Source organism: Struthio camelus, chromosome 2 (assembly GCF_040807025.1).
Source record: "Struthio camelus isolate bStrCam1 chromosome 2, bStrCam1.hap1, whole genome shotgun sequence".
In the NCBI taxonomy this organism is placed as follows: domain Eukaryota; kingdom Metazoa; phylum Chordata; class Aves; order Struthioniformes; family Struthionidae; genus Struthio; species Struthio camelus.
The window spans coordinates 160,435,693-160,453,065 of record NC_090943.1 but is presented as its reverse complement, the minus strand read 5'-3'; the positions used below and the strand labels follow the sequence as shown (position 1 = coordinate 160,453,065).

Here is a 17,373-nt window from a genome sequence, read left to right as displayed (position 1 = left end):
CATCAGGGAGGATGCACTGGCAATTGCAGTAATGTTTTCCATACTCTTTTTAAGCCTTTCTTAATACACTGCAATCTTTCCAACATGACATGCCCCAGTAACTACATTTCAGTGCTGGCATTGTTCCAGAAAAGATATTTTTAAGCCAAACTATTAAAACAATTAAGTGAATTGGCTAGGTGAAGTGACCTCATGGTGCAGGGATACTTTTGATTGATTAATTATATTTCCAAACATCACTACAACAGAGAAGAGAAGAAGGGAGAGGCGTTTGATATTCACAGTGACTTAATTCAGGTAACAATTCAGGGTTTTACAGAAGGAGAGCATGAAAACTGAATTTCACCTGAGTCTCACCACCAACATCTATATTGGAAAACTGAAGGTCTAAGGTCAAATGGGCCTACATGGTCTTGGCTCTCCTCTGGGCCCCATGTGCTGACGTGCACCATCACTATTATTCTATGTGTTTTATTCAGTTCAAAGTGTCTGAAATAAACGCAAGGAGGAGTATTACTTAACTTGGTTCCTGAGGACAAGCTTTGGGGAGACTGCAACTAGCAGCCTTACCTGTTATTCTGTTCTCTTACCTCCAGTGTTGCTAGGCTGGGAGCCTCTTCCTTCAATTTCTTTTTGAATATCTTATCCTTCTTCTTTTTGCCTGGTTCCTCTTCTACATTCAATGCAATGTGGTCAGAAGTCGACTTATCTGCAGGGATTTCATGACATCATTTAGGTTTTTAGTGATGGATGCCCATCAAATGTTTCAGATAAGGATGGGAAATACATCTTGAGGATTCCCTCTCTGTCCTCATCCATTCACTTTTACACTGCCAAGCAGCAGGTCCTCTCTTTTCCCACCACTCCTCCCAGACAGAGAGGTCACATGCTAACCCATCTATGCCTGACCCAGTCTTTAAGATGAGCTTGGGGTATCAAGCCTGATGTTGACCCATCCCATTCCTTCCCTGCTGGCTGCCTCCCACAGTGCTCCGCTCCTGCCTCTCTCTGTCCTCCCACAGAATGAACTAACAAACTTTTTTACCTTTCATGCAAAACGTCAGGCTTATTTAAAACTCAAAATCACTTTCAGGCTGACTGGTACCCTCAGATTTCCAAGTCACTCTTTGTCTACTAAGAGGCATCACAAAAGGAGCTTATCTCACCTTGAGAAAGCCCAGAAGCATGAGAAATGGGAGGAAGTATCTGACCAGCCTCGAGCCAGATTCCAAACACTGAGGGGGGACTTCCCAACAAGAACAGGATGAGCCCTCAAAGATGGTTCCATGATGGTTCAGTTCTTGGGCTGAGGTCTGGATTTTGAGTTCACTTCACTTTTGTTTTTTGAGTAGATCATGTATCTTTGATATCAATACCGACAAATATTTACAACTATAGAACTAATATAAATCTCAGTGCTTTCATATATGCGTAATGCTTATGATCACAGGTTAAACTTTGTAGCAAAAACTATCAGAAGAGATTTTACAAGGTCTTAAGTCGTCAGTCAAAAACAATATGCCACAACTGCCTGAATAGCACATGGGTGGATGTCACAATACCAAGCAAAAATCTAATTGTAACTGAACATCACGCCTTTGTAGAATGTTTTCTACCTAAATATTTCTCGCATGTGGATAGGAGAGCTCTCCTCAGAAACTGTTCTTTGACTTGTCTCTCAGTAGCACTGATGATCACTGAAACAGTCAGCTGCCGTTTCCAGAACGCTAAAACCTGACAATTATATGGAGCCTTCCATCCAGAGAAATCTCTACACCTTCTTTAAAATAGAAATCACCTCAATCACCAGTGAAGCCCAGTCAGCCCCAGCACAGAAAGATGCTATAGTTTAAGTCTGAATGGTAGTTCTGTGCAAACAGTGAACATTTGTTTTCTTTCTCAGTCTGCTCAAGCGGTTGCATTAGTCAACACAATTTGCTAGAGCTCTGTTTCACTGCGAGGAGACCTGTTAAGCCACGGAATATTTCCTTCTCCTAGTATATATATGTGTACACACACACATATGGGTACATATATATGTGTACACCCACACCCACACCCACACCCACACCCACACAGAAGCCAATGCTTTTAGGATCTTGTGCAAAAGGGTTTCCAGTCGACCCTAAGATAGACACAAAGCTTAGCAGCTGTGGGAGTGGCACACATGATTTGGGACCGTCCTAGCAGAATCTGCTCCCCTGTCGTTGATCCTAAATTGTATTCAAAATGGAGAGAAGTTTCTTTTTTTGAATCTGTTACAAGTGCAACCTACAGTTACAATCATCTCCACTTTCCATCACTTAGGACATGGAATCGGCAAATCTTTGTGTATGAAATTTGAATGTTAACCCAATACTGCCTGTGAAGTTTTAATGTACCCACCATCTGATCAGCTACAGAGGAAAGTCTTACTGGCATGATTCTGTTATCAGACATTTATTGTGAACAGTAACATAGTACAAAAGCAAAGTATTAGTAATACAAAATTCAAATAATTCACTCACTGTTTTCAGGTTTTCCCTCGTTGGAAAAAAGTTCTTTTGCCTTTCAAAAGAAAAAGATGATGGACAAGCTCCTTAGTACTAATGTAATAGCAAAAAAGAATCATTTAGCGGTAAATCTAGCTTTATAACACCGCTCAGCTATGTGACTTTTGAGCTGAGAGGTAACTTACTTTTTGCATTTTGAGCACAGAAGCATAGTATTTTGACCACCAATCAATAACATTTTCAGCTGATTCATCTGCAATTGTTCTTCTTTTCCTCTTTGTTGAGCGTCGGACAGATTTTTTCAAGTCCTAGCAAAGAAGAAAGAAAACACTGTTGAACTGTAGGACTAGTTAAAAATCGCCTGAACCGTGACATCAAGCATGAACAGATGTATATGGAGAATATTTCAACCTCCAAAAGCTAATTACTTAGCTAATAAAAGACAGTTCCTCTGTCTTTTATTCCAACACACTTCATCACAATTATCATATTATTAAAGTAATCTTTAAGCATTACCTTCTGCTTATACCAAAACTTTGAGCATTTTAAGTATTGTCACAGGAGCAATCCACACAAGAAGCAAATTTACCCAGAGAAATAGTAATGATGTTTTAAGTATCCTGATACAAATTGATTTTTCCTACCTTGAGATCTTTAAGTCTGCAAGTATTTTAAGAACTCCCATTATCCGTATTATCTTTTGGAAGAAGAAAGATTCCCAGTAGCTGCTGCAATTCAGCCGTTTTCTCCTCACAAAAAAGCTAGAGTCGGATCCTGAAAATCACCTGCTCATGCAGCAAATCATACGAGCTTCATTTCTGTTTAAAAAGATTGGCCCTAGTTTCCCCTTACACCCTTACTGAGAGTTGTCAGTTTGGCTATGGAGGTAGGAGTGTACACAGAAAGGTGGCAACGATAATTAATATGACACAGACGGCTAAATTACTAGGTTCCATCTAGGAATCTTTTCTTACTATACTTTGCCCTTACACATAAAAGTTGTTCTGTAACAGATGAAAGATCCAGACCGGGCAGCATCCATGCAGCTTCCTTGGCCTAATTATGAAGGATGCTGGAAACTCCTGACCATCAATAAACCAGGGGCTAAAGGAAGAAGTAGATGCTTTATGCTGCTGGAGAAAAACATCTTCTGAAAGGAAATTGAGACCAGTTTCTTCTGCTTTTCCTGTTGTTAATGAAAGAGTGATTGCAATAGGAGACACTACAGAGAAACAAAGAGCTAAAGCACATGCAACTGAACACAAAAAAAGTGGACAATTTAGAACATATACTACACTGTAGCTGTCCTGCTGACCAGAATTGCCTTGTTTCCCTGTGCTTTCTTTTCTGCTTGTACCCACCAACTGATATCAGTTTTATACTTTGACTGTAAGCTCTCTGGGATGCAAACTCTTTCTGCTCCATGTTTGTGCAGCAACTAACACAGTGGGGTGCTGTGTGCAAGATCCTGTGGGTGTTCCCAGCCATACCCAGAATCTCCAGCAAGTTGTTATCTGGAAAACTGCTCTGTTATTGCTATGACATCTAAGGATGTCATAGCTAATCATGACATTTAAGATAAGAGTTCATGAGTTTAAGATAAGACATTGCCATTTTATAGATAAGGGCTCCAGGCTACAAGATTGCAGCAGAAATAATAACATTTCTAATTGCAAGTTAGCTGGCAGCTTCAGCTATGCCCACCTTCTGTTTTCTCTCTTTCCCTGGTTGAGAGCCAGGGTGCTCTGATTGAGGAGCAGGAAGTGGTGCAGGATCTGCTTCTGGCTCTACTACTGTAGATTCACCATGCTCCACCTCAACATAGATATGACCAGCTGAAGATGCTTCTGCTAGGGATAACTCAGCAGGCTGGGAGGATTCAGCTGAATCTGAAATTGAAACTTTCCAAGTTAGGTAAGATTTGAGCCTACACTCGACCCCAAGACAGCACATCTTCTAAGCACATGCATAATGTTAAGCCTCTCAGCAGGCCCTTCACTGTTTTCATGAAATAGTGCTTTGGCTTTTCATTCGGGGTCAGGATTGGACATTTACCTGTGTGGGTTTCGGCAACGTTTAGTCTATTTGATGTAGTCTGAGGACATGGCTGAGCCTTATAAAGGAATTGCTTAAGGCAGTTTATGGTGTGCGTTCCAACAAGAGTACTCCTCCCAAACGCTCTCCAGTCGACTACACAGATACTGAGCGGCGGATGCAAGAGCTCATTTTCCGGCAGTTCCTAGTGGAGAAGGACAGACAGCAGAATAGAGATCATGCTGTAGAATATTTGTCATACACAGCAGTGAGGCTAATACTCCTCCCTCCTTTCTCCTCCCCAGCTATTAACATACTCAAAATGCAAAACGCATACAACCTAGGCTGTGTTGCTGAGTCCAACCCCATGCTGTCACTGACAATCATCCCATATCAGCCCTCTGGGAGAATCAGGAACATTCAGAGGGAATGAATACGGGCTGGAGGTTGTGTTAAGGCTGCTGATTCAGTATACAGCCACTGCTATTGGGGTTTTGATCTCCTCGTGCCTTATAAATATACTTTCATCTCTGTGGATAATGCCAGCTAGAGGAAATCAGACAGCATTTTTTTCTGATGTTGACCTTTGTCCAGTGAAACTACCAGCTCTTATGACCCAACCAACAGACCGTAATTAAATCCCCAGTCCATAACAGCAAGGGCTATAATGTGAAAAAGCCCAGAGCTCATGAGCCAGATACGATCCATTCACTTAAAGCCCAGCAACACACAAGGGAAAATTAAGAGGTCTGAAAGAAAATAAAGGAAATTGAGCTCTACCTTGCAAAATAGGAGAGCAGGAGGAGAAGAGAAGGGCTAAAAATATGCCTGTTATCTGGCAACAAGTTCCAACCTATCAGTAAAAGCTTGATTGCAACATATTTGCTTGCCTTCTTGAGACATGATTAGGAACATCATTTTCTTTTATCATACACTTGTAGCAGAGGTCTTTTAAAGCATATTTGAATCATTAGCTTTTTACACGAGAACTAATGTTCCTTAATATTTAATCAAGGCACAGAGGAAATGACTTGACAGGAAAGGATGGAAATTAATAATTAACACCTTGCCTACCACCGAATGGACAAGCAAGGAGCAGCATGCTGTACGCACCACTTCAAACCAGTCTGCAAGGACACTGAAGTTGGGATTTTTCTTGTAGCTCTGGATGACGGAGGATTTCACCCCTTTCCCTGCACATTCGATGAGAACCTGGGGGCGATCTACAGAGAGGAGCTGGACTTTCTTCAGTTCTCGGACTCCCCAGAACAGAACCTGTCGTAGGCAGACAGAAACCATCAGAAGCACACAGAGTCTCCTGCTGTGACCCTGTCACCTCATATCCCTTTGGGAATGCAGGATTGCCAGGAAAAACAAGGTGACTCTAGTACTCAATAACCATCGGGATTATGGTGGAAGTTAAAGCAGTTAACAATGTCAGCTTGTTGGCAAGGGGGTTATTGTCATCAGCAAACAGTAACAACCACATTTGCAAAAGTCTTCTTTTCAGCAGGGCAAAGAAAGAATCAATCCAAAGAGCAGAGCCTCAGATTGTTTGAAGTGGCAGAGCTGTTGGAGGGGTAAACAAACTGAACACAAGCAGAGATGGCTAACAGCACTCAGTTAGCCCTCAGGCCTGCAACAGGTGGGGCAGGTCTCCAGGCAGCTTTCTTTCAAAGGCCCATTCTCCTGGTTTGGAGGAGACTTGTTTTGTAAACCAGGGACCTGCAATTAAAACGGGGCTCTAGATGGGACGTAATGGAGGGACTCTGAATGACTTGAACACTGGGAGGATGGGGGACTGGTGTGAGTGGGATGCAGCAAGTCACACAGGGCCCCCAAAGTCCTGTTGGTGGCAGAGGGCTCTGGAGCAGCACAAGGGTCTGTGAGGTCCTGGGAGGGTGGCTGCTCTGCTCAGCCGACCAAATTAGAAGCCTGCAGCAAGGGTGCTTCTAGGCTGGGTACCGCAGAAATAAGTGGGATGAATTTCACAGCACTGTCAAATAGACAGTGTTCCAGCAGCGCAAAGCAATCTTATTGCAGGGGCAGTGGGAAGGCCTTCTCAGTACAATACTTACAGAAATATCTAAGCTTCAGGATTTAAGCTGTCCCTTTAGCATCAGTGCAGTAGCTCATGGCCTTCTTTACCTCACAGGTTTGGGTGTAAAAGAGATACTGCTAAAAAAAACTCTTTCATGTGTACAGAGAACAGTAGTTAACTAAAGGATGCAGCAGAGCTAGCTCCCCTTTCATAGACCAGTTGTTTGATCTTTGAAGGCAAAGCAGGAACAGCTTCTGAGCTCCTGCAGAAGTATTTTTTAGGAAGTGCCATCAGGTTACACAAGCAGAGTCTGACTTGGCACAGCAAAGTGGGCAAATATGCCACTTTTGCAAAGGCTGCAGGATGAGTGACAGGGAGTGGTGAGGTTGGGCAGAATCCAGGCACTGTCCCGACAAATGAAAAGCTGCCACATTTCCCTGCTTTTTAACATAATGGCACTTCGGGCCCAAATGGTAGCTGACTGAGAGGAGCTCATAGAAGCGCAAACGTTCACAGACAGGCAGGAGACATCCCTTGGCTGAAAACTGGGACCCAGAAAAGCCTGGGAGGTGGCTGAGGCTGAACTTCACTGCCAGTGGGGTCAGCTGCCAGGGGAAGGTCTCAGTTTCCCACAAGCATTTCCCTCGGCTGCACAGAGCGTGGGAGAGGAGAAGCAGCACCACCAGGCACGCTCTGCTGCGTCAGCTGTCGCTCCCCCGCTGGCCATGACTGTTGTCTAGCCCTGACCGGCTGCAGGAAGAAGCACTGCCTTGCATGCCCTGCACTGGAGAATCAATCCGATCTGACTTTACCTCCTATATTTTGGAAGTCATATGCTATTTTTGCATTATGTGATTCCCACCGATTAGAATTTAAAGATCATCATCACTACATAGTTAAAGCTTTATGGTTCAGTGAGAGAATGTAAGGATATGAGATTTTAAAACAGTCAGAAATATTCTAACTCACCTCCACTCTATATCTGCTTAAAATAGGTCGGATATTAGCTGGAACTGGGTAGATCTGGCTAACATCAGGTGGATCCAGTGGGGGAAGACTGTCTGGCTCTGACTCAGGAATCTGAAAAATTCAACAGTAGAGGCTTAGGTTGCCCTGTGGAAGAATAAAACAATATCAGAAATATCTGTGAATGGTACTTTAAGCATCAATTTAATGCAGCTTTTCAAGACACGTTGCAGAGCAGAGAAGTTACACTGTGAGAGTAATGTGACTTGAATTGCTGTCTGTCCTGCTGTGATGCTAAAACACTTGGCAGGAAGTGCGATCAATAGACTGAGTTAAAGCACCTTTCCAAAAAAAGACTCTTTTGTCCTAGTAGGACATAATCTGCCCTAAAGACAAGCATGTACTGATGAAGCATGGCAATTCTATTTAATAAAAATCCTGAGTAAAAGCTGCTGAGAAGACTTTTGTAGGAAAATTCTAGATCTGATGCTAGCTACAAAAAAGGCTGATAAGTTTAATACGGATGAGCAGAATCACATATTTGCCAGATGGACAGAATGCCAACACTTTTCAGCCATGTTATACTTTGGAATAGCAGTCTTGCATTATTCTGGAGACATTATTTTAGCTATTTGGTCACACCTACTATCTGCACACATAACAGGTCAGGAGACCTGCCAGTCTGGAAAACTTGCTGTCACAGCATCTGAGAACATGCCAGTCCCGTTTCCAATATTAAGGTCGGGTCCTCTGTAACTGCAATAATCTTGCCGCATGCAGCGCTCACGTTCTTCATGTGCGCTTGTGCATGAGCTTGTTCCACGTTCAGGAGCATATTTAGCTGTACTCAATGACCCTGCGTCAAGTGAATGGAGGGGCACGTATGCCACCATGCCTCTGGGGCTTGACGATCTCACCCTGCTCTTGCCATGCTCCAGACCCTTTTCCTCACTATGGGAAAGCTTTCTGTGCCTTCTGTAGGAAAGCCTCCTGGCTTCATTTCCCAGTCCCTTGCTAATTTTCAACAGTATATTGCTGATTCCTACTGATGGAACAGCTAATCCTGGATACCATTTCTAAGCGCATGAGGTACAAAAAGGTCATCAGGAGTAGTCAGCACGGATACACCAAAGGGAAATCATGCTTGACCAATCTGGTAGCCTTCTCGGATGGAATGACTGGCTGGACAGATGAGGGCAGAGCAGTGGAGGTTGTCTCCCTGGACTTCAGCAAGGCTTTCCACACTGTCTGCCATCACATCCTCCTAGGCAAGCTCAGGAGATGTGGGTTGGATGAGTGGCCAGTGAGGTGGATGGAGACCTGGCTGGATGGCAGAGCTCAGAGGGTTGTGATCAGTGGGGCAAAATCTAGCGGAAGGCCAGGAACTAGCCTAGTGTCCCCCAGGGGTCAGTACTGGATCCAATCCTGTTCAACTTTTTCATCACTGACCTGGATGAAGGGAACAGAGTGCACCCTCAGCAAGTTTGCTGATGATACTGAACTGGGAGGAGTGGCTGATACCCCACAGGGCTGTGCTGCCATTGAGAGGGACCTGGACAGGCTGGAGAGACGGGCAGAGAGGAACCTCCTGAAGTTCAACAAAGGCAAGTGCAGGGTCCTGCACCTCGGGAGGAAGAACCCCATGCACCAGGACAGGCTGGGAACTGACCTGCTGGAAAGGAGCTCTGCCGAGAAGGACCTGGGAGTGCTGGTGGACAACAAGTTGCCCATGAGCCAGCAATATGCCCTTGTGGCCAAGAAGGCCAATGGGATCCTGGGGTGCATGAGGCACAGTGTTGCCAGCACATCGAGGCAGGTGATCCTGCCCCTCTCCTCAGCCCCGATGAGGACACATCTCGAGTACTGTGTCCAGTGCTGGGCTCCCCAGTGCAAGAGAGACATGGAGCTCCTGCAGTGAGTCCAGCAAAGGGCTACTAAAATGATTAAGGGACTGGAACATCTCTCCCGTGAAGAAAGGCTGAGAGAGCTGGGCCTGTTCAGCCTGGAGAAGAGAAGGCTCGGGGGGATCTCATCAATGTCTACAAGTACCTGAAGGGAGGGTGTCAAGAGGATGGGGCCAGACTCTTCTGCGTGGTGCCCACTGACAGGATGAGAGGCAACAGGCATGAACTGAAACACAGGAAGTTCCATCTAAACTTAGGGAAAAACTTTTTTTACTGTGAGGGTGACAGAGCACTGGAACAGGTTGCCCAGAGAGGCTGTGCAGTCTCCATCCCTGGGGATACTCAAAAGTCATAGGGATAGGGTCCTGTGCAATGTGCTCTAGGCGACCCTGCTTGAGCAGGGAGGTTAGACTAGATGATCTTTAAAGGTCTTTTCCAACCTCAACCATCCTTTGATTTTCTCATCCCATGTAAGGCCAATCTGAAGCCTAGCCCGGTCTAGTAGATCTCTACACAGAACAGCTAAACCTATGACGTGATGATCACTCCTACCAGAAACTCAGGCTGTGATAGCACATAGAAGTAGGAACATTGGTTTAACAGGTGAACTGACAACCTACAGACTTAACTCTCTTTGGCTTCTTTGTGAAGTACAGTACCTAAAGAGTACTGAATACATATAGTCAAGGAGATGGATGCAAAATATCTTACATGAATTTAAAGGAAAATAGAATAGATGAGCTCTGCTGGGATGTGGACCAAACACCTTTGAAAACGTCTGGGTTCTAGGAAAAAGAAACACAGCTTTTGGAGTGCTTCATAGTTACTAAGCTTAATTGTCACTGTTGAAAGTAGAGATATAGCTCTCAAGGGACCTGTAAAGTTGAAGCCGTCTGCTTCTTTTAACTGGGCCATCTGTCTGTTATATACAGCTATGTACTCTGCTGTGTAGGATTTTAATTAGCATAAGGAAGAAAGGACGTATTTCTTAGTACCTTGTAGGTGAGGGAGATGTGTGGAAAACACATTTCCTAGCACAGCACCTGCAGCATGTGCTAGTAATAACATAATCAATAGCCATAATTCACATGAACATGTTTACTGCCTTTTATTCATGAGAATCCAAACCAGTTCATTTAATGGATTTCACAGAATTGAAGGCCAGAGGAGAACCTTGCTCTAACCAAGTCAGTGGCTCCCAGCACATTTCCTTACGGGTCACCATGGAGCAGTAGGGCCTTGAGGAGGGTCTGGTATGTGCTACGAACGGTGTCTAGCACTTGGGACATACCATGGCAGTATCCCAAAACTGCAGATGAGGAGCCAGGAAGATATAATCAAATGGGGTCCTTTTGAACCTGTAGCCTGGTATGCATGTCAGGGTGGCAGCAGAGTATCTACCATTTCCTCAAAGATGGATTGGAGACAATCTGTAAGTAGCTAGTCCTTAGCTATCAAACTTCATTCAGAAATTCTGACTTTGAGCCCAAAGGTACTCCCCCCCCCTTTTTTTTTTAAAATTTGTGAAAACATAAAAAATTATAGATTAAAAATCAACCTTTCCAGAAATTTCACACGCAGAAATTGCTGTATAGTATAGATGAACTTTTATCTTTCCTAAACCCCCTTAGAAGTTTAGGCATCTACAGGCCTCAGGCGGAATATCGCCAACATCTCCAATAAAAGTATCTCCACTAGCATCTTAGCACTAAATCATTATCCATTTGCTGGTAGGGGTCATGTAGCTCACGCTCACTGTTAGCACTTCCCTTTGAGTTCTGGTAATGAAGCATTGCAATCCAGTTCAAGTTTTTCCTTGCATCTAATGCATATTTCTAATCAAATAGAAATGTGTTTCTAATCATTTGATTAGGATAGATCTAGTTTTGCTGCACCAGTGTGTCTGGTTTCTATCAGCCACCTCCGTGATGCTGTTTTAAAACACAAACAGAAACATACAACTTTGTGAACTCTACCTACCTGTCGAGAAGTCCTGGCTTTAATTATATTCACCCTTTCTAACTGTGTATTAATTAATACTCAAAAATTTACCCTATACTAGATTAACTTATCCTTTGAGAAGCAAAATAATAAATGAATAAGAGGCAGAGACCACCCGAACCAGGTGTCATGGCAGATGTTGTCTCCCTGTACCGATTCCCTCCCCAGGGTTCTCAATTTCATTGTATTATCTGACTTAGATAATGGTGACAGGTGATCAAGAAAACTATGTTCACCTACAAGATAAAGTGACTTACGCATATGTAATTCCTAAACTGGCACATTTATCGTATCTTTTTTAAAACTAGAAAGCAAATGGCTATTTGTCTCTTTTCTAACAGCTTGAGAACAGATTACAAGGGCACAGCTTAAGAGAGGAAGGCTGGAGAAATCTCATGTCTCAGGACAAAATAGCCACATAAAGGGTTTTTTTTTTAAACTACTGGAACAGTCCCCTGAGCTCCAGGACTGTAAACCCTGTGCAGACCATGACATACGGTCATGTAAGACTGATACCAAACCTAGATTCCTGGATCTTCACTTTTGTTCTTTTTTCATATTGCAATTAAATTAGCAGTTCTCCAGTACCTTGCAACGCCCCTAGTTTCCCAAAATCTAACGATTACTAGTGAAGTGGAGAGTGCTTCTGCGTTACACAGTGAAACTCCATTAATTTCAGTGGAATTAACTTGGCGTAACTCAGAGAGGACTTTGCTTCACGGTCACAGTGAAATTGCACCGAACAAGAAGTGAAGAATGATCCAACGCGCTTAAGTGAAAGTACAGGAGGATATCTACCATCTATCTACCTTACAAGAGGACTTTGTTCTTTTGATTGAAGAGAACCGTTTTCAGCAAATCTCGAGCCCCCCTGAGCAAAAATGAAGGCTCCTAGTACGCATTAGTTGGTCTTGTCTTAGTCTTTTATTTTTATAATGCCTGGCTGCTTTGCTATATACATCAGTTTAGCTTCTAGCACTGACCCATGCATATCAGCATTGTTTTGACAAAGAAGGGTATAGCTCTTCCATTCTGCTTCTCTAACTGGACCAAATGGTATTTGCAGATCAGAATTATCGAGAGCATAAAGGGTTATGCCGGAAGGGGTTAAGAAAGAGGTTAAAAGAAGAGGAGAATGAATTAGTGATTAGAGATTTTCATGTCCATCCTCACACAGATCATCACACATGCACTGCTCCCATTATCAAAGAGAGAAAGTGGTAGTAAGAGAGTTTGGAGGTTGCTGAAATCATGCCGTGCATTATGGCATAAAGTAGGTTATTGCAGTAGCAGCGGCATTTTCACAGTTGTCCCACAGGCCAGAGTCCTACGTAAGATGTAGTCACTGGAAGGACAGCAGGGCAAGTTGGCATAGAGCATACAAAGGGTTGGCAGGGCTGCGTGCATGGGCAGTGGCCCTTGGTCCCCCAGCACGATGGGAGGAGTAACATTCAGAGAGCGCAACGGCAAAATGATCTTGCTCCGGTTGCCGTTCCCACCAATTTGGGAGGGTGGTGTGCTCAACACCATGGCTATTATTTTTAGCAGCCCGTAAGTTAAGAGTCCTGTGAGAGAGAGCTAACTGTCCAGAAAATCTAGTTTACCTCCAGAAGCTCAAATGTAGCAAGCAGGTCTCCTCCAGAAAGATTTCCACAGTACACCGGGTGGTAAGAAAGTTTAGGTGGTTCATACTTCTGAGCAGCCAGTTTCACCCCAGGGGCAGCCACTGTAGACCCAATATATTCTGCTTTACCCTAGACAAAGGAGAATACGTGTGTCAAGTGTCTTTGAACGTAACAGCCATCTCAGGAGCCAAGGTGATGTAGAGTTTAGTATTTGTGATCAAAACCTTCTCTTGAGGTAAACAGCAAAATAAAATGCAACGGCAGCTATGAAAATGGGGCAGCTGAGTCCTTTTTACCTTTTCAGGCATCCCACGTTTCTGAGCTCTGCACTAAACCAGCGAGATCGTGTCAGAGCTTTCACGACCAGAGATAAATCAAGGTCTCCCAAGACACAGATACAATATTTACAGCTGTATATAAGGAGGGAGGAAGGTGCTTCTAATTTCTTTAAGCCTGTCTTTGGATGGAAGATTCACTTGGGGAAAACAAAGCTGCAGCTTTGCAAGGATATTAAGTGAGTCTCAGGACTATATTCAGCTATAAACCATTGTAACACTGAGCTTCATTCAGGAAGGTCATCCAGATTGTGTGATAATTGTTTTAATGCCTATTCAGTGACACAGCTTTGTTTTTATGCTGTTGATAAGATGTAATAGCTCAGGATTTTTACTAAGAATTTCAAATTTACCACTGCATCGTCATCATACAGCTCTATGACAATCTCTGGGGGGAACTGAGCGATTTCTTCTCCATCGCCATAAAGCACAATATTGTTGAAGAGCAGCATCTGGTTCCAGGTGGGGGATAACGTCTGAGGAATGATCTAATGAAAACAAGGAAATGTTTAATATGCTATAAATAGATTGACTGGGAGGGCTTCAGCAGGATGCGCTGACACACTGGTGACATCCTTTCCCATGGCAAAGGTTGTTCCCAAACAACTCAGTTTCTGAGCCACTGCATTTTTCAGCAGCTATTCCCACCCAAAAGAACATGATTAATCTGCCTTGACGTCTGTATCTCCTAATTCTCCTGAAGTCTTTCTGTTTTCCTGTTCTCTGTTTGCCTCATGGACTCATCACAAACATTTCACTGCGTGACCTCCATTCTTTGTATAGAAAAGACTCTGAAATAAATTAGAAGAAGGCTATTGGTTTAGGAAATCAGGGTCAGGCCTAATGCTGTTAAATAAAGGCCTTACTGAAAAATGAATCCAGTTTTCACTTCTCCAGAATACATTTTTTCTGACTTGTTTTTTTTTTTCAATATAATAACACACTTTTATAAAAACACGATATTTTAATGAATCACTCATAATAAATCACTAGTTTTTAGTTTGTTATGCTTTAACTTTCATGGATGCTTATGGAATTTCATCACAGACAATGTTTTAACTGCCTTGGCAGGAAATATATTTAACAAAGATAACATTTAAAAAGGAAAAAATATGCCAACTGCAAAATGACTCATAACCTGCTATCATTCTTTTCAATGGAAATAAGGCTTTTGACTACAGTTTATTGTCACTTGGCTGACAATCTTCTAAAAACATGCAAGTTACTGTTGCCTGCAGTATTTTATTCAGGCAGTGAATAAACTTCACACTTCTGTGCCCATTAACTGCTGTCTTTCTGGGCCACATTTTACTTTCGTGAATCTGGTGCCTCTAAACACTAACTTCAATAACTTTATTCACCAGCTTCTATTGGAAGTTAGAATCACATTGGAGGAAAAGCATCAGTTCATACTCTCCAGGTAAAAGCAGCTTCCAGTAGAGAAAGTTTTTTGCTTCTCCCTCCCCTAATCACGTGCTGCAGAACTTTTTTCCAAGTAGGAGCTGTTAGAGATCATTTTAGGAGGACAGTGAGGACAGCCCAGAAAGTACAGCTGGGTTACGTTCTAAATCAAGTCTTTCCATCGTGCACATGATCAGCAAATTCAAGGTGCCACAGAGCTAACAGGTGCCTTTTCACACTTAAGCAACTCCACTGGCCTCTGATGATGAGCTCCTTAGTGCATAGCAGACACTGTCTTGCATTCAATAGTAGTATTCAAGATAAGGCACCTGCTAATGAAATTTAGCCAGGCTTCTGCAGTAGCTTTTTTGGGAGAGGGTTGGGGGGCAGGGAGGAGAGGTTTCCCAAGGGATACCGTGTTTGGCCCAGCAAATTCTGCTTATTTTCAGAGCTCCAAACTCCATTTGAACTTCAGGGTAGATGTGGAGAGCTCAGGACCTCTGAAAGTCAGTCCTCCTGTTCTGAGACGGACTATCCTCCCGACCATTTGTCAGGGCTATATTTTAACTCCTCTTGCAGGAGCTGTGTGGAAGTTCCTCCGTTCCCTCTAGAGGCTCTACTGAACACCCACATGATGACCATTCATCCCCAGAAATGTCTGAGAGAGAGGTGAGACCACTCCCCGTGGGCACAATTCTTCAGCATTTAAAGGATGCAGATCTCACATCTCACAACACCTTCAGCTCATTTCAACTTTGCCACCCTAAAATCATCCTTGTGCACTGCTGAATTCCATCGCCAAGACCAATGCTGACTTACTAATATGGCTACAGAAGCCCTATAAAGTTCTTCTTCTTTCTTTCCTCTGTCATTGCACACATAGACAGTAGTAAAAGAGAACCAAGGCGGGTTATCCTCACACCAAGCAATGACAATGGCCCAAACTCAAAAGGAATAGATGGAGAGAAAGGTAACTCACTTGCTACAGAGGCCTGATAGACCCAGGGAACCTGACATCTAAAGGAGCTGAGATAAACAAGTACTACTGCACCTCACAGAGTAGCTTACACATTTACCTTGCTCACAGTGGACTGTTAGGAGCTGCTCTTTAACAGCAGCCCTCTAACTTTTCTTGCTAGGTGCTTCCTTGCAAAACCAAGATTTTTCCTTTTCACGGCCTGATTGAGACAACTATGTTTTCATAGTGAAAGGGACTTTGCAGCTTACCTTCGTGGTCTGGCAGTGTGACATGAAAGTAACTTTTGCAAAGGGGTCGGAAAGTCCAGTGCTGTCAGCTGCAATGAGCCCCCTCGCCTGATACATGTGGGCTCTCAGCTGGAAGAGGTGCGGGGCTATGTCATTACAATGAAAACAGTAATGTCAGCTTCATGGAAATGATGCAGCACGCACACAGGAAGTGAAGCTCAACCACCCACCATCCAGCCCGGGGTCTGGACAAGGGGAACTGTTGCTAGCACCATTTCTTTAATGAAACACCTGATACACTCAGAAGTAAGACTCCTGTGTTCACTTAAAATCAACGCCTGATAAAAGTATTTACTGCTAGATTGTTAATTGTCAATTTTTATCTCCCATTACTTGTTTACCTCTGAGATATTCAACATGGTAGCTCCATCAGGAGACCTGAGGGATGCTTCCTCATCATGAGAAGATAGAGCCATGGGACGGGGAACAGAAAATGTAAGATAACAGTTCCTTTCTCTCCCAGTCAGTGGCAGGACTGAGAATCGGCAACAAAACGGGTCTTTTGTGATCAGAAGATGCCAAACAATGATCATCTTGAAACAGCTACTTTAAGCAAAGGTGTTGCAGCCCTCAAAATTAGAGGTATTTAGGCTTTGTGTTTCTTACAACCCTTCTTACATTGCCACTATACAGAAAAAACAGTGTCTTACTTTCATACAGCAGGCAGGCAGGCGGGTGCACCGTGCTGTGCCCTAGGCTGGTGTTGGATGTTGTTTTTGCCTGGTATCCCACAGGCAAGTTCTCCATGATGCTCTGGGCATATCTGGCAGGTCCAAGCCACAGGTAGGTGTCTACTTTTGCTTGCACGTTCCAGCCTGGCGGGCGTTTGCCTGGTAACTGAGGCAAAAATACCCATTATCAGCAAGCTCAAGATAGATGACTGGCTGCTGAGTCCTGCCAAGACAAAGTAGGTCACTAATTTAAAGGAGCATTCACTGAGTTGATAAACTGACAAATGACATGTCTCCACAGCGGGTGGTCCTGAGACCCATTTAGCACAAGGAACGTCTGTGACTCTTAGGGAAGTAATGACTAATTGACTCAGTTGAAAGCCTGCGTAAATGGTATAGTGGCTAATGTGCACAGGTTTATGCGAACTGGGTAATAGCTGCAAGCATGTCAATGCTATTTGATATCCTCCTTTCCTCAGACTTTGGCCCACTTTACACTGCGTGCGGTTTTGCCAGTCTCTGATAGCTGGTCCGGTGTATTACTAAAAATATTACTTCATGAGGCAGGTCAGAAAATATATTCTAATATACAATATTACTAGCCTTAACAAGAAATACCCATAATATTTCTTTCTTC

At 43.5% G+C, this 17,373-nt stretch overlaps 1 protein-coding gene across 2 annotated transcripts in view; it reads right to left on the bottom strand.

Annotated features, from left to right (window-relative positions):
• Window positions 1-17,373, bottom strand: part of FER1L6 (fer-1 like family member 6) — an 88,748-nt gene that overhangs the window by 21,431 nt on the left and 49,944 nt on the right. For both annotated transcript variants that reach the window (XM_068933227.1, XM_068933226.1), the window contains exons 19-29: window positions 16,716-16,902; window positions 16,027-16,151; window positions 13,752-13,886; window positions 13,043-13,192; window positions 7,537-7,647; window positions 5,640-5,801; window positions 4,548-4,731; window positions 4,197-4,381; window positions 2,678-2,800; window positions 2,508-2,547; window positions 591-709 (exon numbers count right to left, since the gene is read on the bottom strand). In XM_068933227.1, the coding sequence (XP_068789328.1) occupies window positions 591-709; window positions 2,508-2,547; window positions 2,678-2,800; window positions 4,197-4,381; window positions 4,548-4,731; window positions 5,640-5,801; window positions 7,537-7,647; window positions 13,043-13,192; window positions 13,752-13,886; window positions 16,027-16,151; window positions 16,716-16,902 (1,521 nt within the window). The remainder of the gene's footprint in view (window positions 1-590; window positions 710-2,507; window positions 2,548-2,677; window positions 2,801-4,196; window positions 4,382-4,547; window positions 4,732-5,639; window positions 5,802-7,536; window positions 7,648-13,042; window positions 13,193-13,751; window positions 13,887-16,026; window positions 16,152-16,715; window positions 16,903-17,373) is intronic.